Source organism: Patiria miniata, unplaced genomic scaffold, assembly GCF_015706575.1.
Source record: "Patiria miniata isolate m_02_andy unplaced genomic scaffold, ASM1570657v1 HiC_scaffold_21, whole genome shotgun sequence".
In the NCBI taxonomy this organism is placed as follows: Eukaryota; Metazoa; Echinodermata; class Asteroidea; order Valvatida; family Asterinidae; genus Patiria; species Patiria miniata.
In genome coordinates, this window is record NW_024037060.1 from 5,363,364 (window position 1) to 5,390,109 (window position 26,746).

The window sequence follows — 26,746 nt, forward strand, 5'->3', positions numbered from 1 at the left end:
CATACCTTTTAAATACAGTGAAACAGAGTTTTCCTACCTCCATGAATGAACGATAGGAAAACGGATGAAAATCACCATCACAATTTGAGAAAAAAACTATACTTGTTCCCCATATACAAAACACAAATTTAAAACTTACAGAAAATGTTTTAGACTTGATTCAAATTATTAAAATCCAATTTGTATGTGAATGCCTGTAAGTATTAATCTCTAGTTCTCAGCTGAATAGCTAACATGTATCATTCTATGGACGACAGTACAAATTGGTTCTTTTATTAAACATGCATAACTTCTGATAGCATCGGTCGATTTCAGTTATTCTTATTTTTTTACGAGTAAAAGAACGTGCTCTTCAATACATGCTTCATTGGTGTATCAAATTAATTAATTTTTTTTTAGAGGGAAAATAATTAATCCATGCAATTTCTCTTTGAATCACCCTGTAGAGTATGGCTGGATGGATGGTTCTCCGGCATTACCAGGATTAACAGACACATCGAATGGATGGGAAGGGAATGTTTGCTTTCGATTGAGCAGTGCCTCGCAATTCATTGTGGGTGATCATTTGTGCAGTAGTGCATTTGGTTATGTCTGTGAGCGAAATGAGACGATTGGACTGCGTGTTGCAGAGCAATGGCAAGGTGAGATGATTTGAAGCATTTTGATATTTGTTTACCTTTATTGGCGGCCGGCGGAGGGGGGAATATTAACACAGATGCCAATAACCAGTATCCTGTACAAAGACGTACTGTTCCATCTGTTTTTGAGATTCACCCCGAAAACATAGATGATTTTTTTTTTTAATAGATATTTGTCCTTCAATTCAAAAGCCATTTACTTTTGAATATAACATTAAAGGTAAAATCTGCCCACTTTTATTTATGGGATAACTTTAAAAATGTTGCAAACATTGCGCCAGGACAATAATCTATACTCAGAAGCAGCAAACATTTTTTTGTTTTCATTTTGCAGACACCCAAAATATACCAAAAAATAATTAGGGAATGTACAATTTGAAGGGAGTGAAGAGTCTATCTTTAATAACGATACATATATGCCCATATAATCATGCATGAATGATTGGGTTCCAGTTTTGTAATAAGGTTTTCATTTTTAAGTCTCTGTCTCGCCGACTCCGCTCAAATGACTGACTACCTCACTGACCGATTGTGATGTCACTTGTGAATTAGACTTGCACAAGCCTCACCTTGGCCAGAAAACAAAATAACAAACGGGACTACCTTAGATCAAACTAGTAGTATTGTTTATTCAGTCAACACTTAAAACATCAATGAACATATCAAAAGCTGAAAACATAAAAAGATAAAAATTTAAGAAAAAAGTCAGGGCAAGCAGACTGGTGCAAGAAAGGACATATAGGCGTCCCACAAACTGAATTGCAAAATAAATGATAACTTATGTCTGATTGCAAGGTTCATAATTTTTTGGCATTAAATGAGTAATTCAATTATTAAATGCATGCTTTAGGGTGCCACACCTGAAGAGAACGGGATCTCAAACTTTATGGCCGGTTCATACTCGATGCAAAAACGAACGCGATTTCGTTGGCCATTGAGCTGCCGAACCACGCGAAAGGTGAACACATTTTAAGTCTATTGTTTTAGCTTCCAGACTTTCGTAGGCCAACGTAGCGAAAAATGTCGTTTCATACGAACCGACCCTTACTGCGTATTGTGACACATTTTACAGGATCTAGCTTGTGTCTGCCGACGATTCCTTCTGATTTGACTCGGATTGCTCAGTCTGGTGCCCTATGTGTGTACAGACTCCGTGATGGGTATTCTCCACCTATCCTGTACGAGTGCGAGTCGGGGGATTTCATCGACGAATGTGGTTGCATTACAAAGACCAGCAATGGGTAGGTTCATTTTCAACTTTCTACTTTTCTTGTAAAATTCACAGAGTTATATTATGTAAAAGGCATGGTGGTGTGGTAGTTTTAGGCCCTGTCTCAAAAATCAGTTTGGTCTTGGATTTCGACAATACTGGCCCCGGTTCCATTTTAAGGACATTTAGCGCATGCCCAAACTAACGGGAAACTCGAACTTTTTAGCTTGTACACAGCAGTGATGAAGCTCAATCCTGCCTAAATCAGTTTATATCTTTGGTATGTTTCACAGTGCAACGATGCTTAACTGTAGCTGCGGTTTCTGTGATCTCGTTGTCGTTGACTTTCAAGAAGATAAAGCGAGTAAGCCTTTATTTGCCTTTATATTAGTGAATGAATTTACCCGTCAATGGTAAATATGACTGAGTAAAAGTTGGCCTACTCGATCAAAAAAATAAGCTTTTCATCAGTTTCCAATTTATTAATTTAAACGTTTGTGAGCGAGTTTGTCTGTAACATTTCAGGTTAACTGAGGTTTTTTTAAGCAGTGTTTTCGAGGATTAAAATCAAAATCCGACCATCTTCCAATCACGATCAATTACTTCTTGTTTAGCTATGGTGTGGCCATCCAATTTTAGCTGCAGCTGCTCTGTAAACGGAGCTTCATCTAATGTGACTGTCGTCAATGGCCAATTCACCTGTGTTCCAGATGACTCGGAGTCTATGAAATCTGGCGTACCAATCGGCATCCCTATTGGAGTGACTCTGACCTTAATAGTTCTGTTGGTGGTGCTGGTTGCTGGTCTCATTTGGTGGAGAAGAAGGGAGAAGAGAAACAATGAGGGGCAAGTGATCTGATTTCTAGTAGCAGAAATTGGCGATTTCAATTGGATGGAAGCTGACTTAATTCACGTCAGTGCATGTCTGAAGGAATCTCAATGAAAATTCATTGACCTTTCATCCAAACGTTTATGTACTTTTTGGTGCATTTATCTACACTTAAAGGGTTAGGCCTACTAATAAGTACTGTCGGTACTTTTTCGTGTGTTTGATTTAAATTCAATAATTGAAGGTTTTTTTCGATCAAAATGAAACCATTTTCTAGAGCAAAGTTAGCTAAGGCCAAAAAAAAATATTCGGTCTCTGGTCAGACCAAAGTTCCGGAATTGATGCGGCGACGCGTTTTTTTCCCCCCAAGCTTGGATTGTACAGACAAGGTGGGTACTATTTTGCTTTTGTTGTGTCCTCATATACATTGGGGTCCTTCATAATTTGCCTTGTTGCCCTCCATTATTTGCCTTAGTGCAATTTCCCCATTCCTTGGTACACAAATTTGAGGAGGTACGGCAATAGAGGGCGGTGCTGTAGCTACCGCGGACAATTTGAAGAAAAAAAAAGGTTGACGCGCATGATTAAAATCGACGCGCGCGCTGACCAGAGACCGACTAATCTTTTTTTTGGGCCTAACAGCAGATATTTGTTATTTTCATTAACTTGTTTATATTTTTCAAAATTATCCCAGAAATGACATGCCGCCGACAGAAAACACACATGTGATTGGGTCAGACACATTTAATGGTGAGAACTATGCATTAATAACCCCAAACTTGCAAAATGAGCAATACAAGTATTGAATTGCATGTGATCATAATTTTCAACATACAAGACAGAAAATAAATTCGAACTTTGTGTTTTGGTGATTTCCCATCAAAATTCATCAATATTATTATTCTGTAGACAAATACTGTTTTCTTGTCGTGAGCGACAGATACCCCCTCTCTGTACGATAATCTGATTTTTCCGTATTTGCTATATATTTCGGTTACTTCGTTTTTATTTCTCCACAGTCAATCCAACATTCGGATTGGATGAGGATCATCACGTGACTGAAGATATCTTGAAACCCGTGGCAGTGGTTGGCCCGAGACCCTTGAAGTCGGATCCTAACAATGTCCTTGCCGAAATAAAGGTATATAAACGATTGCCAATATACAGGGCCTAAGCTTTCAGGAACACTGATATTTTTGCATAGTCGTATGCACAAGGTACGTCATCTGATCATTGAAATTATGAAAGTTTGTTCTGAATACCGTCTAATCTATTAAAATGGTATTTGAAGTAATTATTGCTTCCATTAATGAACCTCACAAACTTTGCCTTAGCTTTCTTTCTGATTGTGTCACCAGCCAAATGATCGGTCAGCCAGTGCAGCGGGAACCAGCGAAGGTGAGAGCTACGCCACCATCCAATCTGCTGGCTACACTCCATACAATCCCAAGGGACAGAAGGATGTCTACACTGCCCTGCAGGGTACCAAGAACAGCAACGAAGACGGCAATGCTCCCATCCCGTCTACGGGGTACACAGCGTACAAGCCAAAGCGTGGCAATGACGTGTACACAGACCTCAAGAAAACTGGGAACGATGATGATGACGATCCAGCGGTGTATACACCGATCCTAAACAACGGCCCTAAACAAGACAAAGATGACCCTGAGAACGAGTACGTGGATCCAGAGAACGTGACTGTAGCAGCATCTGGTCAGTGGAATGGTGCTAAGGGAGTCAAGGCACCAGTCCTTTTATCCAAGCCCAATAACCTGACGAAGGACAGCGGCTATGTGGATGTTGATGCTCCTTCTGTTGTCTTCACTGATGGAAGTAAGCCATCGGCACGCACCAAGAAACCCTCTGGTGGTAGTGGGTACGTCAGTGTTGATAGCCCCTCGGCAAGCTTCCATAACAACCAAGATGAGAACCCAGAAAACAACTACTACTTCAAACTAGAGGAGCCCACTGCAGATGATGAAGATGACTACAGTCTGGCAAGTGCGCCTGGAGTAAACGACTACGACACCTTCAATCGAGCTGGAGGTAAACGCCCTAGTGCGAATTCCCCAACCGATGACGGCGTCTACAACCTCACAAGTGTTCCAGAAGACAACGAATATAACACCTTCAATCGTCCAGGTGTTCGGCGTCCAAGTAATAATGCTCCTACTGATGATGGCCTCTACAGCCTCACAAACCCGCCAGGCGATGACGAATACAGCACCTTCGATCGGCTTGGTAATCGAGGCCCAAGTGCGAATGCCCCTTCCGATGAAGGCGTCTACAGCCTCACAGGCCCGCCTGAAGGCGATGTGTATTCCACTTCCAACCGTGTCGGCAAGAAACCAACGCCAGGGGCACCAGCCATAAATAACGAGAGTGAGTACTCTACTTTGGACTGAGACTATAAATCAGGCATTTCCCCAGTGGCGTAACTAGGGTTAAACTTGGGATCACCTGGGGTGCACAATGTTTTCAAGGGGCACTGAAGCAAGGCAACAGTGTTGTAGTCCAGTCCAGCACAAGTCCTTTCCCAAGTCCAGTCACAGTTCCAGTCACAAATCTGTTCATGCATCCAGTCAGAAGTATAACGGGATGAACAATGACAAAGAAAGGCTTTTGTAACAGCTCATTTGAATAGCTAGTGACTTGACTTGATACTGAAGGTTAATGAAGGACTTGTGATGGACTTGTGCTGGCCTGGAAGGCAAATGATACATATTTTTGGTCAGTTGAAGATTTTCAACGATGGGAGGGGGAGAGCCGGGGGTGGGGGTTGATCACCAACATGTGTGTGTGGGTTGTGTGTGGGTGGGTAGGCATTACATTCACAGTGTGGACTTCCGAACAAAAGAGGTCCACATAAACCAGGTAGAGGCGACGTTGTGTGGACGTGGGGAAGTCCACACAGTGTCTCCCCCTTTCTGGAAAACAGGTTTAGAGGCATTTTTGTTTAGATTTATCTGTGACAAAATGAAGAGAAACATTAAATTGAATCATAGAAAAGCATTGGATTTAAAGAGTTTTTCACAGTGAGAGTAAAATGTTTTTTTTTTCAGAGTTTTTTTCTTAACTACACGAAACCAAGGGAATGTCCACACTTGGTATGTAACGTAAACATGTGTGGGTGTGTGTGTATGTGTGGGAGGGGGGGGGGGCACATGCCCCCGTGGACCCCCCCCCCCCCGTAGTTACGCCACTCCAATTACCTGAAATTCCATGGAGAAATAATTTTAACAGAAATTTCACTTCTACTTAAGTTAAGATTGGTACAACGTACCAAGTATTGTTCCATCTGACATGCATACCTTATTGATGATAAAACTGAGGTCTGCACCATATCCTGTCTGGGACACCGTAGCATGGCAGGTTGAATTTAGTGTTCATTATGGGTGGAGTCTTTTGCTGAACTGTCACCAACAAAAGGGTATGAGTTTCATAGTTTGGTTCCTCAAAATTTGTTATTCTCGGCATCCTACCGGAGGTATTCTAGCGAAGCTTGGAAGTGAGCAAACTTAGACTCGAATAACGTTTTGAAGGCGGTTTAAGCTTAAATTTTATTTAGTGGTGGAAATTTTATTTGGAAACCGAGATATAATAATGGCCTGTGAAGAAATTTAGAAAAATAGAAAATCTGTATTTTGTACACAATTGTAGGCATATTCTTTTGGTTCATTTAAATCAAACAAAAGTGAGAAATGTCTGACTGATATACCTTATACAGTTTATATATTCTGATTGGTCGAGTGGGTTGTTTTAAACCGCCGATAAAACACCAGCTGGTTTTACACACTTGATTCTTAGTATTGAAGGGGTTGCTACGGAGATTCATATACGCAAGAGTACACGACTCAAACATATTGAAAATTGCTGTCGGTCTAAATTAATAGATCTAGAAATGTTTGCAGAAATGTGCAAATTTGACTGCGCCTTAAATTGTGAAGAGCAGATGTTTAGCTTAATCCGTACTGTGTGTATTTTACACTCGTGAGGGATTTTGGATTTGACTCAGATTATTTATTAATAGGCGGTGTAAAAATAATTACCGAGAATTATACCTTAGGGAGACATCTCCATAAACTTGTGCACAAATATTTTCAAATTTGTATGACCGCTTAACCCCATTTTACCTTATCCTACCCCACGAATTTTTATACATTTATGTTTTGGGACCACGACCAATTGATCTAGCCTACTTGCTTCGGTAAAATGTGGCCTGTAAATTGGAGTTGTGTCATTTGAAAGACATTGAAATGTCTCCTTAATCTAACTTCTATTCCGAAAGTATAATCTATTACAAAAATGCATCCTTAATGGCACATTTACAGGAATAGGCGAAACGTTTAGTTTAGTTTAGTTTAGTTTAGTTTAGTTTAGTTTAGTTTAGTTTAGTTTAGTTACAATAGTATTTTTTTTGTTACGACACTACGATATTGCGGTCATATAAATTGCAAAACTTAAAACTGCTATCAAGAAAAACAGTTGTATATACACGAACTACTTTAAATTCATCAAGTTGTAATACTCAGCTTAAGTTAAAGTAATGTCCAAAGAGTAAGACAAGAGGCGATGACATTTAGGCGAAAGTAAATCGCAATAGTTAATAATGTTTTAGATGATCATTTCACGATTTCTTGTAAATTACAGTTTCGAACTACATGTATCTAGTATATTGCTTGTATTATTATACGAAAAAAAATCAAATATGCGAAACTTAACATGTCGAAAGATGTAGAATTATTACGCATGAGACATTTTAAAAAAATTCTATTTTTACTAGTCAGCGTATGTGAACATCGACGACGATGAAAAAAAAATTTCTCAAATGCTCCTGTAGCAATGCCTTAGAAAAATACCTTCTTTTCACTTGAATATCATTAAATTGTACTACTCAGTTTTTATTAACTTAATACTTTTGTAAAGACAAGTGGTGATGTGATCGGAGAAATTTTTAAATTCTAACGTAAAATGTTCAATTTTATTTTGGACTATTTGGTTTAAAATATATGTAAGAAGACAAAGCGACTTGAAAATGGCGATAATGTAAGAGCCTTGTAACAAAATTGCCCTCTTTTACAAAGAACAATTTGAAAACAGTCTATATCGAATCCAGCTTATAGCTGTAGTAAATTTGGTACTTGTTTGACTGTTTCCTTGTCAAGTTTAACAAGAGGTTTTTTTTTATTAACAGTGTCATGAGTGATTTCAAGTTTTAATTTTCTGTTAAAGCACAGAGATGTATACAATTTCATTCGTAACACGATATGCCTGGCATGTACATTGCGTCAATTCGTATTGCTTGTGACTTGTTATCAGTTGAATTTTGCTTATCACTTAAATTTGCTAACGATATCTCCCGTTGAACATTTCTAGGGGGTAGGGCCCTTCCTAAAAATGTATTATTGATGTAAGACCAGAATTCGCTTTTGAAATATTCTGTAAATATAATATATACTTCCTTGCTTTTGTCCAATTAATAACCTCATGTAATCAGGTTTATTTATCTTTACGCAGAGCTTACAAATATTTGTCTTTACAAAAGAGCTGATGAGTAAGTTGATATTATCAATTATTATTGATATAATCTGAATAAAGGAGGTGTTTCATTATAATAGCAGTGTCATGTAAATCGCCATTAGGTTTGTTATGTTTCTAGAACTGGTAGGCTTCCTTTATATATTTTTTTTAACGTTGATGTTTCTCGAACGAATTGTTTTGAAGTGAATGATAATTTTTTTTTTAAAGCCAACGGTGGTACACAATTTACAAAAATGTACTATCACTTGGATGGAACATGTACAAAATTATTTAAAGGAAGCGCTAACATCGCAGAGTATTAATGGTAGCTTACTGCCATGATAACATTACATGTTGACAATGTCATTCACTGATCTCTATTAGTGAGGTGGATTTGGTTGCCGGGTGCCGTCCGCCGAGCTCATGAATGAAAACTTGTACATTCAAATTATTCTATATTTGAGAGTTCTGAGAGCCATGGGGAATTATCGGCACTGAACTTCTGGCCTGAACTTGGGGCTTCCAATTCTGAGAATTTCGGATGCAATTGGGTCCGAAAGTGGGGCTATATGGCCATATTGTGGAGGGATCCTTTTTTTTCTCAAAATGGCTACTTTTCCAGTTTGGGAAACATATTCGTTTTACGGGTGGTCTTCGTTGGGGTGAGAATTTCTCAAAAAATTGACAGAAAAATGACAGACGACATGTTGATATTAATTTTTCTGTGCAGCCTGAACACCTGTGAGAGTTCTGAGTATTTTACAAAGAATTTTGAAGTATGGGGATTTAGCACTAGTGTCATTGGCAATGGGGTGCACTCACAAGTGCCAAAGTTTCATACGCATGCGCAATTTAGAGTTGACCTTGGGTTGTTGGTATAAAACAAATCTAATTAAGACATCGAACAAATTCGAGGTTGTCAGCGGCTATTTTGGCAGTGGGTACTTCGGGCGAATGTTAATGCTCCTACAGTAGCCCGTCCTTTTTGAGCTGACTACCAAACTATTTGAGACTTGAGAGATTTTTGCTGACAACCTGTGACTATTGAGAATAATAAAATAAACATGGCGACCTTATAAATTTGTGCTCTGTGTATTTTCCCCAAATTGCACCTCCATCCTCGCCTGAATGCCTTTACAAGGTTATATAGGAACAGTGACAAAGGTTTCACAAAGCCAAGGTGAACGAACTGTCCATGAAGCAAGAAAACACTTCAGCCCCAACAACCTAAATATTACGTGTATTTCGGGAGTTTGAACATACATGGACGAGAAATCATTGTTCAAAGCTGAGAAATAAGTTCTAGATAAAACCACACATGTTCATATTTAAAACATGGACACGACGAGATAATATGCTTTAATACAGATGTTATCATGGCAGTAAGCTACCATTAATACTCTGCGATGTTAGCGCTTCCTTTAAATAATTGTGTACATGTTCCAGGTTAATATTCAGTTATTAATTTGTTGAGAGCCTGATAGGATAACACGTAAAATAGACGGAAGTAAAACTTGTCCAAATTGTACGATATTGAGTACAGCAACAAGTATTGTAGAATACACAAAGCTTGGTACACAACAATGGTTTTGAAAAGGTCATATGACGTGCCGTGTGAAACGTCCTGCGGAGAACCTTGGACCAATATCATACCGTGTGGAAAATGTGCGTGTGTATTTATTTGCAACTTTATTTCCTTATTACATTTCAACTGCGACTGCTGCTTGAAGTCACAAATGTACAATTCTGAGAGTGTAAAGCACAATTTAGATAGCTCACCGTTTTCATTTTGTGATTTGATACTGAACCGATAAATGTCTTGTGGAAACCGTCGACAGTCTTCCGTAGTCGCACATTATTTATATTGATTGTGGGGCGAGAACCAGCTAACCCACGAGAACGAAATTATTGCCGGGCAGCCAGTAATTCGAAATGAGGAATGATTCAAGAACTATTACGTGGTGAACCGTTTTTTGCAATGCGTGATTTCAGAAGCTACATAACTCACAAATTGTCAACGCAGCCGAAGTAAAATTGCTTTGTAGAACAGTTGATCAAAATTAATCAGACACACATGTATATTCCTTGTGACATGTTCTCGATTGAATTTTGCTTATAACTTTAATTTGCTAACGATATCTTCTGTTGAACAATTCTAGCAGGTAGAACCCTTTCTAGATCATGTCAATACAATATACTCCCTCCTTTTGCCTGATAAATAACCTCGTGTAGGTCTAACCATTTTTATCTTAACGCAGAGCTAACAAATATTTGTCTTTATAAAAGAGCTAAGCAGGTAAGTTTACACAACCCGAAAAAAGGAAGTGTTTTCATTATAGCGTTATCGTGTAAATGCATTAGTTTGTGTTTGCTTTGTTTCTATAACTGGCAGGCGCCTGTTGGTTTTTTTCCTATATCTTTGAGGTTTCTCGTACGGATTGTTTTGGAGTGAATGGGTGACGTTTGTGCTGAAGGCTAAACATGGAACGGAATTTCAAATTAATGTTGTATCAATTCATTATATGACATGCACAGAATAGTATGTAGGCCTATAAGAATACGCAAACATCGCAGACAGTGGGTATCAGGTTCTCTCTGTGGTTGATCTTTACATTTTAGGAGAAGTTAGGCTTATATTAAAGGTCTATATTGAGAAAATATAAACTTATAAGTTTACCCTTCATTTTTCTCAAAGGAGCCCCCCCCTCCCCACATAAACATGATTAAGAAATACAGAAAAACAAACAAATTAATGTGAGATTGAAGAGAGCGGCCACTTAAACAGTTTCCGAAATCCGAAAATAAACATGTTAAAACGTATAAAATGTGAGCGTTTTTACACAGGCCTGGACGAGACCAAGTATTCGTTCTCGAATGAATGCGGTTCAACAATGTTAAAGCCAAGGTGAACGAACTATTTATGAAACAATTTAAAATACACTTTAAAGTTTAATAACAACAAAAGTCAATCGCAATAGATCAGACCTCTGAATATGGAGAACAGTCTTGATCGAGGAGAAGATGTTTTAACAAACTGTCTTATTACATCTAAAAAAAATATTTTCATGATGAGTTGGCATCATGTTTTCCACACAACGCATGCTCATAGCGTGTAGTGAGTGTCATATGTGGACACGTACAACTCGCGGAAGAAAAACTTGTGAAAACTGGACGATAGTGAGTTTTGTTATTTTATTGTCAGGTGCACAAAGCTAGGTACGCAACAGTGGTTTTGAATAGGTCATAATTATGACGAACGTGTTGTGTGTTTGGCACAACGGAGCACTACAGTGCAGCTGGGTTGGTTTGGATCTCGTGTACGTTCAAGTTTATTTCCTGCTCCCAACTGTACATGAACACTCGCTCTGTCTGATAGAAATGTGATATTTTGCACCATTATACTTACAAATGTGTAAAATCCTGGTCACTTAATGTCATTCACAATTTGAAGATGCCTTCTATGAACCAGCTTGAGTTTGCCGTATGCGTACAGTTGGTTATGATATGCGTCCATCTGAACTCGTTACCGGTCATGTGCCAGGAAAGCTACGGTGGAGTCAGACAACGACGAACTGCGCAAGGGTAGGTTGGATGTTCAAGATCTAATACACGCGTCATGATTTAGTGTTGTTCATTATAAGTATTTTTGAGATGACCAGCTTGAATCACAACTTCTCACTCCAACCAATAAAAGAAGGAGAAGTTTACATTCTCATAATCAAAAAACTCTGATAAGACTAGAATAAAACTAATTTACGTACAGGTTGAGTATCGGTACGTCTGCAAATGTTTCGTTACGTCATGTAAAGCATATTTTTCTAAGAAATATCATTGAATAACTCGAAGTATATTTGAATAAGCATTTAACTGTCAATGACAATACAATTTTAATCACACCTTTTAGCACCAGTAATAACAGGGACGGATATCGCTCCCGGTCTTTCAAGAATAATGATATGTCCAGACCAAATATTAGTTGAAATAAAGGTAAAGATGGTCTCAAATCAGCATAATAATGAGTTATTATGAAAACAAGTGAAGTTTTGTAAACATGTGTTTTAAAGGTCAGGAGGTGCTGCAACTTGTGAATGTAGAACTGAGTCTGCAACACTGACGTGCTCTGAGGAACCAACAGGTAAAATATGATTAGTTTAATTGTCTTTATTATTTTTTTTTTTGTAATTTACCCCATGGTTTACATGTATACACATGTCGTATTTTGTTAGGTACTTATTGAAAATTGACTGCATGTTGAATGTTGGAGTGCATAAATAATGGCAATGGCCGTAAGACCAACTGTATTTTTCTGTAATTAAACAAACACCTTAATTTTACAACATCAAATGACGTGCTCACTGACCTTTTTGTTTTCATTAATTAGGCCATTAGCTGTAAACTGTCCGCTATCATCCAATCAGGGCCGGCGGAACCGGGGCGGGGAGGGGGGGGGGGGACACCACCTAGATTTTCCCAGGCCAACAAAAGTGCCCCTCTCGCAGTTATAAAATGTGCCCCCTCGACATGAAAACAAAACTGCCCCTTAAACGTACGCATATGAAAGCATTATGATCGCGCTACAAATAAAATTGTATCCTCTTTTGTATTGCAAAACTGCCCCTAAAAAACACAAGTACCCCTCTCGCATTAACTAGATTGTGTACCTTTTTGAGATAGAAAACTACCCCTCGAAAGCACAAATAACCCTCTCGTAATAATATAATTGAGCACCTTTTCGAGATGGGAAAACCATCCCTCTAAAGCACAAACATCCCTCTCGCAATAATAAAATAGTGCCCCTCTCGAGATGGAATATTTGCCATCAAAAACAATAGTGCTCCTGTCGCGATAATTTTTCGAGATGGAAAACAGCCCCTCGAAAGCACAGTTAGTGCCCCGTTCGCAACATTAAAATTGCGCCCCTCTAAAGATGGAAACCTGGCTCCTTGGGTGCTCTTCACGCGAATGATATGGTCACTGAACTGGGCATCAAAAGCAACAGTGACACTTTCGCGATCAAAATGGTCTCTCCACATAACTAGGAAAAAGAAACACAAAGAGCAAGATGGACACCGTATTCATAATTTGTTCCTCGTCATATAGGTTTAGGCCTAGAGTGAAATGAACAGGGCCATGATTCTTTTCCTACACTTTTTACACCGACGGAAGGTGCCCCTTTTTCTGAGCAACCCCCACTTTTTGGTGTTGCCCCCCCCCCCTAGTTTGAAAAGCGTTCCGCCGCCCCTGCATCTAATCAACGATAATGAAGAACAACTTGAGGTTTTAAGTTTTGTTCTAAAACATTTGTTTTATCGTGAAATCCCGACTTCAAGGCCAAAAAAAGCAGAGCGCAACGTAATGTAACGGTTAGTATAAGGTAACAAATTCATTGTCAATAGTCCTCAAATGTACATTTTTTGGCAGATTCCGTCGTCGCCCCCGATTTTCAAAGTATGGTTGACATAATGTACATATATCTGTATATTTTGGATGATTGCTTTTCAGATTGTGATGATGATGAGGTGTCACACAGAGGTTCCTGCTACAGATTCATCCGCGATGACCGCATGTCACGTGATGATGCCCATAGGGATTGCATTGCGCGTAATAGCCACCTAGTCTACATCGAGACAGAGGAGGAACAAACATTCCTGGCGAATCACTCAGAATCGCTCATCGGAAGTGATAACAGAAATAATGTCAGGAATCATTACTGGATCGGACTGATTCCAACAAGCAGCAACGTGTGGCTGGATGGTAACCAGGCAAACAATGATATGTTTGAAATCTCTCAAGACAGTGCAGCTGGATGTTTCTCTGTCTATAAATCCAGCGGCAAATTACTTTTACATGGTGAGAACTGTGATCAGAATCACTACTTCATCTGTGAACGCCCTCGCGGTAAGTGATAGAGATGCCAACGTTTCAGAGCATGTACTCTTAAAAAAAAACCTCCTGTGTCAGATTGACCCGGTATCTGAATATAACTTTGCTAAATTATTTTCTGGTTCAAAATGACAATTTGGATAAAGACTTTTTTCAACGTACAGTCGACAAAATCTGTTAAAGCCGCACCTTCTTATTGAGGGCATCCTTGTTTTGAAAGAAAACATTTACAAAGAGTTATTGGAAATGCACGTTGATGTGCTTTTGGCCAATCAAGAGACAAGTATCCTAGGTTGAGGTGTTAAAATATCATAATATCATAGTCTAGTTGGTGGTGCAGTACTTTTTATTTACATCGAGTTTTGATTGTTGTTTTAACAGAATGTTCTTTGGGAGTACACGTCAATCACAACAGTACCTGTTATTGGATAAGTGAATCTTGGTGGTTACAACTCTCGGCCAAAGGATTTTGCACTAACAACGGTGGTCACCTGCTGTACATCGAATCACAAGACGAATTGCAATTCATTAACAGCAATCTTCCCATTGTAGACGGTGTAAGATACTGGATAGGTCTGACTACTCAGTACGCTTGGATGGACGGTAGCCGCGCCATCTATCAAGGATTCGCACAGAGCCAGTATAGCAATAATAAGGGAAGCCTTTGCTTCAGGTTACATCCCGCCGATGCTTTTTTGTGGTATGACCGAGTATGCAGTCAAAACTACGCCTACATATGTGAGCGAGAAATACCCGTCCTTTCTTCTCAGGAAAGACAAAACCCAGGTGAGTAGTAATTATTCAACGTTGCCTGGTTTGCCGATACAATATAACTGTTATTAAATGAACCACAACGTATAAAAACGACAATGTTCACTTAAAACTTTAATGACAATATGGAATCAAGAAATTGAGTGAAGCGGGACTTGAACCTGGTACCCTGACTTTGGTAGAAGAATGTCATCAACTAGCCTGGTGATGATAAGAAAACACAAATTGTCGCTAAAGGAGGTTTCGACACTAACTGTGGATGACCAAATCCTAAAACTGGGGGGGGGGGGGTACTTGATAATAGGACGGTGTCATGACACAAATGTATGTGTAATAAAAACTTGTGCGCTTACTTGCAAGAACAGTGCATTGACAACTCTTTGTACATTTTGTACTCCGATGTTCAAACTACTTTGTAAATAACCTCAAAATCGATATTGTTTTGGGTTCTCACCATACAAATCTCAGAGTTGTAATGACTCGAGTCAATGACTCGACTCGAGTCCGACTCGAGTCACATTTTTTGGCGACTCGACTCGACTCGAGTCCCGACGGGTAAATGACTCGACTCGACTCGAGTCACTGCGAGCAAATGACTCGACTCGACTCGAGTCCCTCATCAGAATGACTCGACTCGACTCGAGGAAGGCTAATAAGACTCGAGTCCCAAAATAAAAGCAAAACTTACTTGCGAAAAATATTTGCAATGACTTACGCTGCGCCGTTCGCGTTGCCAGTTTTTGTTCACGTCACGTTAATGTTCGCGAATAATGTACGTTTATACAGCGGCAGTCTGTTTCCTTCCTCCATAATGAAACAACAAACATACACCGTGTCGCGGACTCCCACCTTGTGGTTCTATAGTAATGCTAAACCCGGAACCAGACTTAAAACGCATTTCTCAATCCGTGGTTTCATCATTGGTTTCGGGCGATTTTGAAGTTCTTGGTGGAACGCTGGCTAAATTCATGTCCCGATTTCACACAAAAAAATGGAAACGGACGGGCCCACCTTTAAATAATCAGAAACAGTTTTGTATAATGCAATTAGGTTTTAACATTGTCAGCGATCAGCGAACAACAAAATCTAGACCCGAAGCCAAACCAGTTATAAGACCGAAGTTTCACATCTTCTTTTCTGCGACGTGAGCTAGCAATGGAAACTGTTGGTTGGGTACCATACAGCATACTTTATGTCTTTGGATTTCCGTAATAGACTGGTGCCTTGTATTCTTTCTCTCTTGTGTTTGTTGCTTTTTATTGTAATTTAGTGTTCAAATATTTGTGACTCGAATTAACTCGATCTAAATACTTGACTCGACTCGACTCGACTCGACCACACTCTGTGACTCGACTCGACTCGACTCGACCTTGTTGACCTAATGACTCGACTCGACTCGAGTCACTTCTTTAAAATGACTCGACTCGACTCGAGTCACAAAAATCAGTGACTCGTTACAACTCTGACAAATCTGGGGGGGGGTGACCGATGGCTCATCTCTCCCTTGTCGAAAAGTAGGGGGATATATAATTATATGCCCTTGGATAATAAGATGATCACAGGTTAAGCCCTTCAAACAGTTTATTTGCTCCGTCCGGTTTTTCATTATAAGGACTCCAATGTGAAAGTCATTTGTACAGCGTTATTTTCGTTTTCATTTGTTTTGTTTTGTCTCATTTAAAATGAAAATTGCAATTTACGTTTGTTTTGCTACCATGTTTGATCTCTTTTATTATGTGCTCGAGTTGACAAAGACACGAGGGGCGTTATGGTTCAAGGCTTCATTTATCTCCCGTACGGGATCCACAAGTCTTGATATTAAGCCATAGGTCATAACACAGTTCTGTTTCTTGACATGCACTCATCAGGTATTTCATGCAGACCACCCGTCGCCGATCTCGATCGTCTTCTTGACTCCATACCTCTGTGCGTCCGTAGTGACAGCCACTACTTCAACAATTACGTTCTGTGTCAATGTAATAACGACGAAACTTGCATCAGTGGCTGTGGCTGTGCACGTGACAACACTGTAGCCAGGTAAGAACCAGAAAAGACATGGAATCATAGTTCGAATTCGTCTGCAATAAAAAATCCATTGTGTAAACGTTGGACATTTAAATTAACTGAAAAGTCGTTTCAGATATTCGGTCTTCTAAAGAAGAAAGGGAACTCAGCTATTATATAAGGGGATCATATAATTATCTCTACCTATTTCTACTTGACAGTATCTCAGCCTTTTAATCGTATGTATTCATTTTTGTTTCACTTAGATTTGAGACAATACGATGCAACTGTGGCTTCTGTAGTTTCACCTTTGACGAGTCTGGAGATGACCGTAAGTAACTTTCCTTTCGTGGACATGTTTGCCGGGAGGACGTCATCTTGACATGTTTTGATTGATGATAATATTTGGTACAGCCTATATGCCGGTCAAAATGTAAAGGTTTGGGATATCCTCCAGTATTTTATGCCCTAGCAAGTGAATAGTGTGAATCGGTTTGATCATTCTACAACTTTTGAAAAATATGATGGGCAATAAACAATGGTATCTTTCACCAAATGACGAGATTTCGTTCAAGTTATAGCCGGAGGGCATGAGATCACATGTCGGGGAAAAATAATAGTGATTGATGTGACATTATCTTTCCATGCGACTTCCCTACACAAAGGTGTAGGTGTATGGCCATCCAATTTTAGCTGTACCTGCTCTGTAAACGGAACTTCATCCAATGTGACCGTCGTCAATGGCGAATTCGCCTGTGTGCCAGATGACTCGGAGTCTATGACAACACTAGGTGACAACAGGAATGATCAACACACAACATCAGTGACGTCCTCAACACCAACAACAGCCGGCCAAGGATCTACAGAAGAAAGGGCCACAGAGAGACCAGCGACAACTGGCATAACAGTCGGTCAAAGTTCAACTGAGGACGGAGCCATAGGGAGACCAGTGACTGCTGACAAGCCAATGACAACTGTAGTATCAGGAGGGGGAGGAACAGTGGGATCAGGAGGGGGAGGAGGCCTAGCCGGCCAGACAGGCGTACCAATCGGTGTCCCTGTTGGAGTGACCCTGGCCTTACTATTCCTCTTGGTGGTGCTCGTTGTTGGGTTCATCTTGTGGAGAAGAAGGGAGAAGAAAAACAATAAGGGGTGAGTAATCTGCTTTTTGTTTCGTTTTGATTTCTTTGCATTGCACTACTCGAAAACGTTTCAAACAAACTAAATTAAAATCATTTCAGTAAATTTCACAAGCAAAATTATTGAATCAAATTATAGGTTTTGCCCTTCACCGACGTTTAAACACTGTGTACTCAGTGTGCCACTCAGTGCCACTGTATAGTTAGTGTGCCAAACTCAGTGTATACTCAGTGTGCCAAACACTGCATACTCAGTGTGTACTCAGTGTTGGAGGTGGCACACTGAGTATACAGTGTTAAAACGTCGGTAAAGGGCAAAACCTATAATTTGATTTATCACCCCGACGCAAAAAAAATCCATCTTATAAAAATCATCGAAAATGAATCAATCATTGTAATTTACACGCAGCTCCTTATGTTATTCCTCAATCAAACTTGGTATATTAACCACAATCTGATGTATCCTGATCGGCTATAGGACGAATTTGTGTTGGGGTTTGAAATGTGGGAAGGAGTAATGTCAACTGGGTAGATTGGTTGAAGATACAGCAACCGTTTCGGGAAACGAAATGAGAAACTATAACCCCATGCTAACAGAAACTGGTAGATTATCCTGTAACGATCAAATTGAAAGTTTTGTTTGGAAGTGTCAACTCTGGATAAATTGTCTTATAGATATAGATAGGTGATAGCAGACAATGAGTTATTACTGCCCCTGTACACTTATATGGTTTGATTTTAGATCTCTCTGAATGGATGTTGTTTTCTATACCAATTAATGTTAAATGTAAATCATATTCCAAGGCAAAATTAACTAATGACAGAAATGTGTAGGTTCTCCATCAGAATTTGGTATTTTTTTTTATATCATTTCTTTTATTATGAAACAGGATTGACAAGCCACTCACAACAAACACACTCGTGGCTGGCTCAAATGGTAAGAAACGTTCAATAAGTATAACATCAAGATTAAAAATGCAATGAAAAGTTTTGAGCTGCACATTAAATGGGATGTTTTCAAGATATAGTATGAAGCGCAACCACAATGACGAATTACATATTTAAATGAAATAATTATGTAAAAGGTGAAGTATAATGTCATAATTTCATCGACGGTTCTGATTTTCCCAGTTGAAACAAATAAAATATAGAAGTAGCCCTGGGTAAGGGGGTGTAATTTCGTTCAAATGCTTTCTCTTAGTTGTTTAATATTGTTTTGTTTGCAGTCAATCCAACATACGGATTGGATGAAGACGATCACGTGACCGATGACATCTTGAAACCCGTGGCAGCTGTTCGACCGAGAGTCCCGAAGTCGAAACCGAACAACGTGTATGCCGACGTGAAGGTAAATTATACTTTCAAAGATTATTCATGCCCTGAATTTCATCGATTTCTTTCTCTTCCATTTCTTTCTCTTGTTACCCTGTAACCATCATCGTGTGTGTTAAATGATTTATAGCTCCATTCGATCATTGAAATGATGGTTTATTCTCAGTAACTATTTCCGAATAAAATATTATTCAATGCACATATTTTCAGAATTAGTGAATATAGCTTGCATTAATGAAACTTAAAAAGTGTGTGCGAGTGGTGCATTGCTCTATGGACGTGATGTTGTACAATGTATTTAATTTTAGACACTTATTAGTTTGCTGATCTCATGAACCAAAACGAACCGAATTGCACCATTGTCATCGTTTGGCAAATTCACACGTTGAGAGTTACCAATGTATGTCCATTTCTGCATAGTTCTATTGGTTATTTATGTACCTTTTTCCCTATCGTTTCACCAGCCAAACGATCAGTCAACCAGTGCAGCGGGAACCAGCGAAGCAGAGAGTTACGCCACCATCCAATCTGCTGGCTACACTCCATACACACCCGACGGACAGAAGGATGTCTACACTGCCCTGCAGGGTACCAGGAACAACAACGAAGACAGAAATGCTCCCATCCCGTCTAATGGGTACACAGCGTACAAGCCAAAGCGTGGCAATGACGTGTACACAGACCTCAAGAAAACTGGGAACAATGATGATGATGATGATCCAGCAGTGTATACCCCGATCCCAAACAATGGTCCCAAACAAGACAAAGATGACCCTGAGAACGAGTACGTGGATCCAGAGTACGTGATGGTAGCACCATCTGTTCAGCGGAATGGTGCTGGGGGAGTCAAGGCACCAGTTCCTTTACCCAAGCCCAAGAACCTGACGAAGGACAGTGGGTACGTGTCCGTCGATGCTCCAATCGGAGATTCTGCTTCAAAGGGGCGTGCTGGTTATGTGGATGTTGATGCTCCATCGGTAGAGTTCTCTGATGGAAGTAAGCCATCGGCACGCAGCAAGAAACCTGGTAGTGGGTACGTCAGCGTGGATAGCCCATCGGCGACCTTCGCTAGCAACCAAGATGATGACCCTGAAAACGCCTACTACTTCAAACTAGAGAAGCCCCCTGCAGATGATGAAGATGACTACAGTCTGGCAAGTGCGCCTAGAGTAAACGACTACGACACCTTCAATCGAGCTGGAGGTAAACGCTCTAGTGCAAATTCCCCAACCGATGACGGCGTCTACAACCTCACAAGTGTTCCAGAAGACAACGAATATAACACCTTCCATCGTCCAGGTAAACGGCGTCCAAGTAATAATGCTCCTACTGATGATGGCCTCTACAGTCTCACAAGTGTTCCAGAAGGTAACGAATATAACACCTTCAATCGTCCAGGTGTTCGGCGTCCAAGTAATAATGCTCCTACTGATGATGGCCTCTACAGCCTCACAAACCCGCCAGGCGATGACGAATACAGCACCTTTGATCGGCTTGGTAATCGAGGCCCAAGTGCGAATGCCCCTACCGATGAAGGCGTCTACAGCCTCACAGGCCCGCCAGAAGGCGATGTGTATTCCACTGCCAACCGTGTCGGCAAGAAACGAACGCCAGGGGCACCAGCCATAAATAACGAGAGTGAGTACTCTACGTTGGACTGAGACTATAAACCAGGCATTTCCCAATGGCGTAACTAGGGTCAAACGTGGGATCACCTGGGGTGCACAATTTTTCAAGGGGCCACTGAAGCAATTGTTGTAGTCCAGTCCAGCACAAGTCTCTCCCAAGTCCAGTCACAACTCCAGTCACAAATCTTTTCATGCATCCAGTCAGAAGTATAACGGGATGAACAATGACAAAGAAATGATGTTGTAACAGAATAGCTAGTAACTTGACTTGAGACTGAAGGACTTGCGATAGACTCGACTATACAACTCTGGAAGACAAATGATACATATTTTTGTTCAGTTCCTGATTTTAAATGGTGGGAGGGGGGGGGGGAGAGAACCGGGGGATGTTGGTTGATCACCAACATATGTTCGGGGGGAGTGCCACCGTAACCCCCCCCCCCCCCCCCCCCCCCCCACCTCACGTTGTTACGCCACTGCATTTACCTGAAATTTTATTCTCCTAAAGAAGAGACCTGGAGAAACTTGACAAAAATTTCACTTATACAGTCAAGTTAAGATTGGTACAAAGTCCCAAGTGTTGTTCCATTTTGCATGCATATTGATTTTAACACTGAGGCCAACACCGTATCCAGTCTGGGACGCCGTAGCACAGGGGGCTGAATTTAGTGTTCATTATGGGTGGAATCCTTTTCTGGACTCTCATCAACAAAAGGGTACAAGTTTCATAGTTTGGTTTCTCAAAAATGTGTTCTTCTCGCTCTCAGAATCTTATACACGAGTTATTCTAGCGAATAAGCTGGGAAACATAAATAGGGAAACATATTTTCAAGTTCACCACTGAAACATAGCGAAGCTTGGAAGTGAACAAAATGAGACTCGAATAACATTTTGAAGGCGGTTTAAGCTTTAGTTTTATTTAGTGTTGGAAGTTTTATTTGAAAACCGAGATATGTACAATAATGGCCTTTATAAAGAACTTAAAAAAAATATAGAAAAACTGTATTTTGTACACAATAATTGTAGGGATATAATTGTTCTTTCGGTTCATTTAACTGAAACAAAAATGAGAAATATCTGATTGAAATACCTTAGTCAACTTATATATTCTGATTGGTTGAGTGGGTGGTGGTTTTAAACCGCTGATGAAATACCGGCTGTTTTTACACACTTGATTCTTAGTATTGAAGAGGTTGTTTCGTAGATTTATATACGCAGAAGTTCACCACTGAAAAATATTGATACAAAAAATATTGTTGTTGGTCTGAATCTATAGATTCAGAAATGTTTGCAAAAATGTGCAAATTTGAATGTTCAGTAGTCAAATTGTGAAGGGTAGATGTGTGTATTTTACACTTGTGAGTGATTTTGGATTTTACGCAGATTAATAGACGGTGTAAAAAAAATAATGACCGAGAATGGTACCTTAGGGAAACATATTTTCAAACTTTAATGTCCCCTCACCTCCATTTTACCTTATCCTACCCCACGAATTTTTGAACATTCATATTTTTGGACCACGAGCATCGATCCAGCCTATCTTGCGTCAGTAAAGTGTTGCCTGTAAATAGGAGTTGTGACATTTGAAAGACATTGAAATATCTCCTTAATCTACCTTCTCGTCCTAAAGAATAATCTATTACAAAAAATTCCTCCTTAATGGTACATTTACAGGAATAGGCGAACGTTTAGTGTATAGTTAAGTTTAGTTACAATAGTACTGTTTATTACGACACTACAATATTGCGGCCATACAAATGCAAAACTTAAAATTGATGTCAACAGAAACTGTTGTATATACACGAACCACTCTAAATTTATGATGTTGTAATACTCAGCTTAAAGTAATGTCCAAAGACAAGAGGCGATGAAATTTAGGCGAAACTAAATTACTATCGTTAATAACGTTTTAGATTATCATTTTATGATTTCTTCAAAATTACAGTTTCGTACTACATGCATGTACATTGCTTGTATTATTACACGAACAAAACATCAAATATGCGAAACTTAAAATGTCGAAAGGTGTAGATTATATACGTAGGAGACAATTTAAAACAAAAATTGTGTTTAGTATTGAGCTTATGTGAATACCGACGATGATGAAAAAGAAGGAATTCTCAAATGCTCCTGTTACAATGCCTTAGCACAATACCTTCGTTGCACCTAAATACCATTAAATTGTACTACTCAGTTTTTATTAATTTAATATGTAAAGACAAGTGGTGACGTGATCGGAAAAACTTTCAATTCGAACGCAAAATGTTTAAGATTACTACGCAAAAGATACTTTATTTTGGACTATTTGGCTCAAATGTAAGAAGGCAAAGCGCCTTAAAATTGCGATGATGTAAGCAAAATGTTAAATTGCTTTCTTAAAAACACAAGGCTATATACATTTTTTTTTAAAAGTACTACTCAGCTAATATTAATATTATAAGACAAGCGGTGATGTAACATGCGAACTTTTAATTGCTAACGTTTAAAAAGCGTTTTATGTTTACATTTATATCTCATTACATGTTAATTTGAAATAAAAATGTTGTACTTGCTCAGCCTATATTATTAAGCTAAAGGGTAAACCTGCATAATTAACAGAAACAAATGCTGTGTTTATTGAGTATTATATCGGTGTGAATTTAACAAGGCGGTTTTAGCACTTCAATTTTTTTTTGTTCTGGTATACATGCGCGTAGAAGGGACTTGCTGTAATATAATGTCGCTTCGCTCATTACAGTTAGAGTGTTTTTTCCGACTTCATTTCGTAAACCTGGAGTCATCAGTTGTTATATTGGATTTTGAAGATCCTTATAACAAAATTGTCCTCTTTTACAAAGCCATAAACAATTTGAAAACATTCTAAATCGAATCCAGCTTATACCTGTAGTAAATTTGGTACTTGTTCGACTGTTTCCTCGTCAAGTTTAACAAGAGTTTTTTTTTTTTTTATTAACAGTGTCATGAGTGAATTCAAGTTCTGATTTTCTGTCAAAACACAGAGATGTATATTATATCATTAGTAAAACTATATGCCTGGCGTGTACATTGCGTTTGCTGGTTATATGTCGCTGTACCCACGTTCAGCGAATATCATAGTTTTGTCATTATAGTATAATCAATGGGTTGGCATTTCACTTTGACGGCCAATATTATGACAACATTAGGATAAACATTTTGTCTGAGCAAATCTTAACTGTGCATGTAGTATTATGTGATGATGCAATGGCAAAATATGTAGTTAAAAAAATGAGGGTTTCTGTATGAGTCATATAGGTCAATACATACACATTGTTAATTATGATGACGATATTTCAAATCTTCCCAGATTTTACAGGTCGAAAAGGTCCATTTTAAATGTATACTCGCCTGAATATATTAACGCTGCTGGTTTTTAGTTTAAGAAGATCTGAAGAAAAGAAATGTGTAATTCGATGAAGGTATATGCTGGAAATATGGGTTAAACAGGAAGCTTGAAGCGTCAGTGTGTAATTTATGTGTCCCCTCTTTCATGTTAATTATCATTTTGGGGCTCCTTATACACAAACAAATATATCAGAAGAGGACCGTGAAATCATAAAGGACACAAACAAGCCGGGCAAAGAGATCATCGGCCTTACTGCATATGAAGCCCGCATACATTCATAATGATTGTAAACTATACTGTAAATTTGGTACTTGTTTGGCTGTTTCCTAGTCAAGTTTAACTCGTCAAGTTTTTTTTATAAACAGTGTAATAAGTGATTTCAAGTTCTAATTTTCTGTCACAGAGATTTTTTTTTATATTATTAGTAAAAATATAGGCCTTGCATGTACATTGCGTTTGCTGGTTATGTCGCTGTACCCACGTTCAGTGATATTTTGTCATTATAGTATACAATAGGGTGGTATTTCACTTTGACGGCCAATATATGAGAACATTAGGATAACATTTTGTCTGAACAAATCTTAGTGTGTATGTAGTATATGTGATAGTGCAAGGCAAAATCTGTAGTTAAAAAAATGAGGGTTTCTGTATTAGTCATATAGGTCAATACATACACATTGTTAATTATGATGATGATTGTTCAAATCTTCCCAGATTTTACCGGTAAAAAAAAGGCCAATTTTAGACGTTCAACTCGGCTGAATATATTAACGCTGCTGCTTGCTTTTTAGTTTACGATTATCCTAAGAAATGAAATGTGTAATTGGATGAAGGTATATGCTGGAAATACGTGAATAAACGCATAAAATATGGGTTAAAGCAGGAAGCATGCAGTGTCAGTGTATAATGTTTGTGTCCCCTCTTTCATGTCAGTTTCATTTTTGGCTCCTTTTACAAAACTGTAAAATAAACTGATAAAAGGATACAAACAAGCCTGGCAAGGAGATCATCGGCCTAACTGCATATAACACTTGAATGTACATGAAACCAGGTACACGTTAATATATAACAAGATCAAGTACACATTTATTCAGAAAAAGCGACCTAGATCAGTTGGTATTGGGAGATCACAAGTATCGGTTTCTTTCTATTCATCTATTCATTACCTGTTGTCGGCGCATGAACTGCAGGAAACGAGTACAAAAATTCCCTTGTACCGACTACCGACCGTCGTTCCTGCCAGAACACCCTTCTAGCTCTCTCATTGGCTAGAATTTGTAAAGCCGGTGACCCAGGGTCACTTGGCAACTCAACACATGCACATGAAGCCTGCATACTTTCATAATGATTGTAAACTATACTACTATGACTTTTTTCCGCATCATTTTTTTGTGTGTGAGAAGATAGCGGCCACCTTTATTTCTTCACAAACTGATAATTCTTCAAATTCATAGGGTTAAGTTCCATTGGCAAATGACACTCTCCATTCAAATTGCTCCATTCAAGAAATAGTTTTTGCAAACTAATTGATAGTAAGCAAACCATGGACGGAAATTAATGGCAGAATTATTGTACAAATTCAAAGCACTCAACAATCAGCACTAAAATGAGGATTTTTTAATAAGGCATTTTTGTGTGTGTCATCGTGGGCCTGGTCTTCTATCATCCATACTCGTAATGATAGCCGTCGGTCTATACAAACTGCGCTCAGTTTTTTAGGAAACAAATACTCATGAACACCTTATTGTTCTTACTTGGCTTATTAAAAGGTATTAGTACAATTTCCTATTGCGATACATCACTCAACTCGATACGACCGGCTAGGTTTCATTTTCAGGAGGCCTGACGGCAAGTCACCCTCTGAAAATGTTTGCAAACAAACCTGATCTTGCTCATTAGGCTAGCTTATGAAAAACGACCGGTACAGGTTCCTATTGGGACAGTAGATGACTCAACTTGATACGAATAGCTAGGCTATATTTTTCCAGGAGGTCTGCTGGCAGATCAACCGACCAAAAATACGCCGAAATTGTAAACAAACTTCAAAGCTAGCTTATAAAAATTTCTCCCTACAAATCTGCATTGTGTGCATGGATGACTCAATTTCATATGACCAATTTGCATATCAGTATCTAAATTTCGACTGCACTTTGCATTGAATCCCTGCATGCAGAGTTCGTGAAGGGAAACTACCGAATCGGCCGACCAGAAATTGCCACAATAGAAGAACAATTAGGGTTTCTCTATAATAGTATCCGTGACATAAAGAGTTTGACACTAGAGTGATTTTGAATGGGTCATGTGACGACCTTGATATCACGACAAAGAATTACGTGACGTTGGCAAAAAATATCAACAAATACCCATTGCACAGTGTTGGTACAGTGCGGGATTCTATTGCAGCCAATTGAATTATACATGTAGACCC

General features: G+C 39.1%; 2 protein-coding genes across 2 annotated transcripts; both read left to right on the top strand.

The window, feature by feature from the left end:
• Nucleotides 1-602: 602 nt before the first annotated feature.
• On the top strand, nucleotides 603-5,290 carry LOC119729845. The gene is made up of 6 exons (XM_038202638.1): nucleotides 603-641; nucleotides 1,764-1,879; nucleotides 2,488-2,694; nucleotides 3,372-3,427; nucleotides 3,697-3,818; nucleotides 4,036-5,290. The coding sequence occupies exons 1-6, from the start codon at nucleotides 603-605 to the stop codon at nucleotides 5,080-5,082; spliced, it is 1,587 nt and encodes a 528-aa protein (XP_038058566.1). The 3' UTR covers nucleotides 5,083-5,290.
• A 6,218-nt stretch (nucleotides 5,291-11,508) lies between these two features.
• LOC119729846 lies at nucleotides 11,509-21,307 on the top strand. Its single transcript, XM_038202639.1, has 10 exons — nucleotides 11,509-11,779; nucleotides 12,262-12,332; nucleotides 13,700-14,095; nucleotides 14,462-14,866; nucleotides 16,720-16,888; nucleotides 17,122-17,186; nucleotides 17,521-18,007; nucleotides 18,885-18,931; nucleotides 19,221-19,342; nucleotides 19,791-21,307. Exons 1-10 carry the CDS (start codon nucleotides 11,649-11,651, stop codon nucleotides 20,985-20,987), a joined length of 3,090 nt encoding a protein of 1,029 aa, XP_038058567.1. The 5' UTR covers nucleotides 11,509-11,648; the 3' UTR covers nucleotides 20,988-21,307.
• The last annotated feature ends 5,439 nt before the right edge of the window (nucleotides 21,308-26,746 follow it).

Excerpts from the sequence above, each read along its gene's own strand:
- LOC119729845 (XM_038202638.1), top strand. The coding sequence starts at position 603 with ATGAGACGATTGGACTGCGTGTTGCAGAGCAATGGCAAG. Across the intron at positions 642-1,763 it reads TGTTGCAGAGCAATGGCAAG|TCTGGTGCCCTATGTGTGTA; the intron begins GTGAGATGATTT and ends CGGATTGCTCAG. Across the intron at positions 3,428-3,696 it reads TGGGTCAGACACATTTAATG|TCAATCCAACATTCGGATTG; the intron begins GTGAGAACTATG and ends ATTTCTCCACAG.
- LOC119729846 (XM_038202639.1), top strand. The coding sequence starts at position 11,649 with ATGCCTTCTATGAACCAGCTTGAGTTTGCCGTATGCGTACAGTTGGTT. Across the intron at positions 18,008-18,884 it reads GAGAAGAAAAACAATAAGGG|GATTGACAAGCCACTCACAA; the intron begins GTGAGTAATCTG and ends ATTATGAAACAG. Across the intron at positions 19,343-19,790 it reads ACGTGTATGCCGACGTGAAG|CCAAACGATCAGTCAACCAG; the intron begins GTAAATTATACT and ends TCGTTTCACCAG.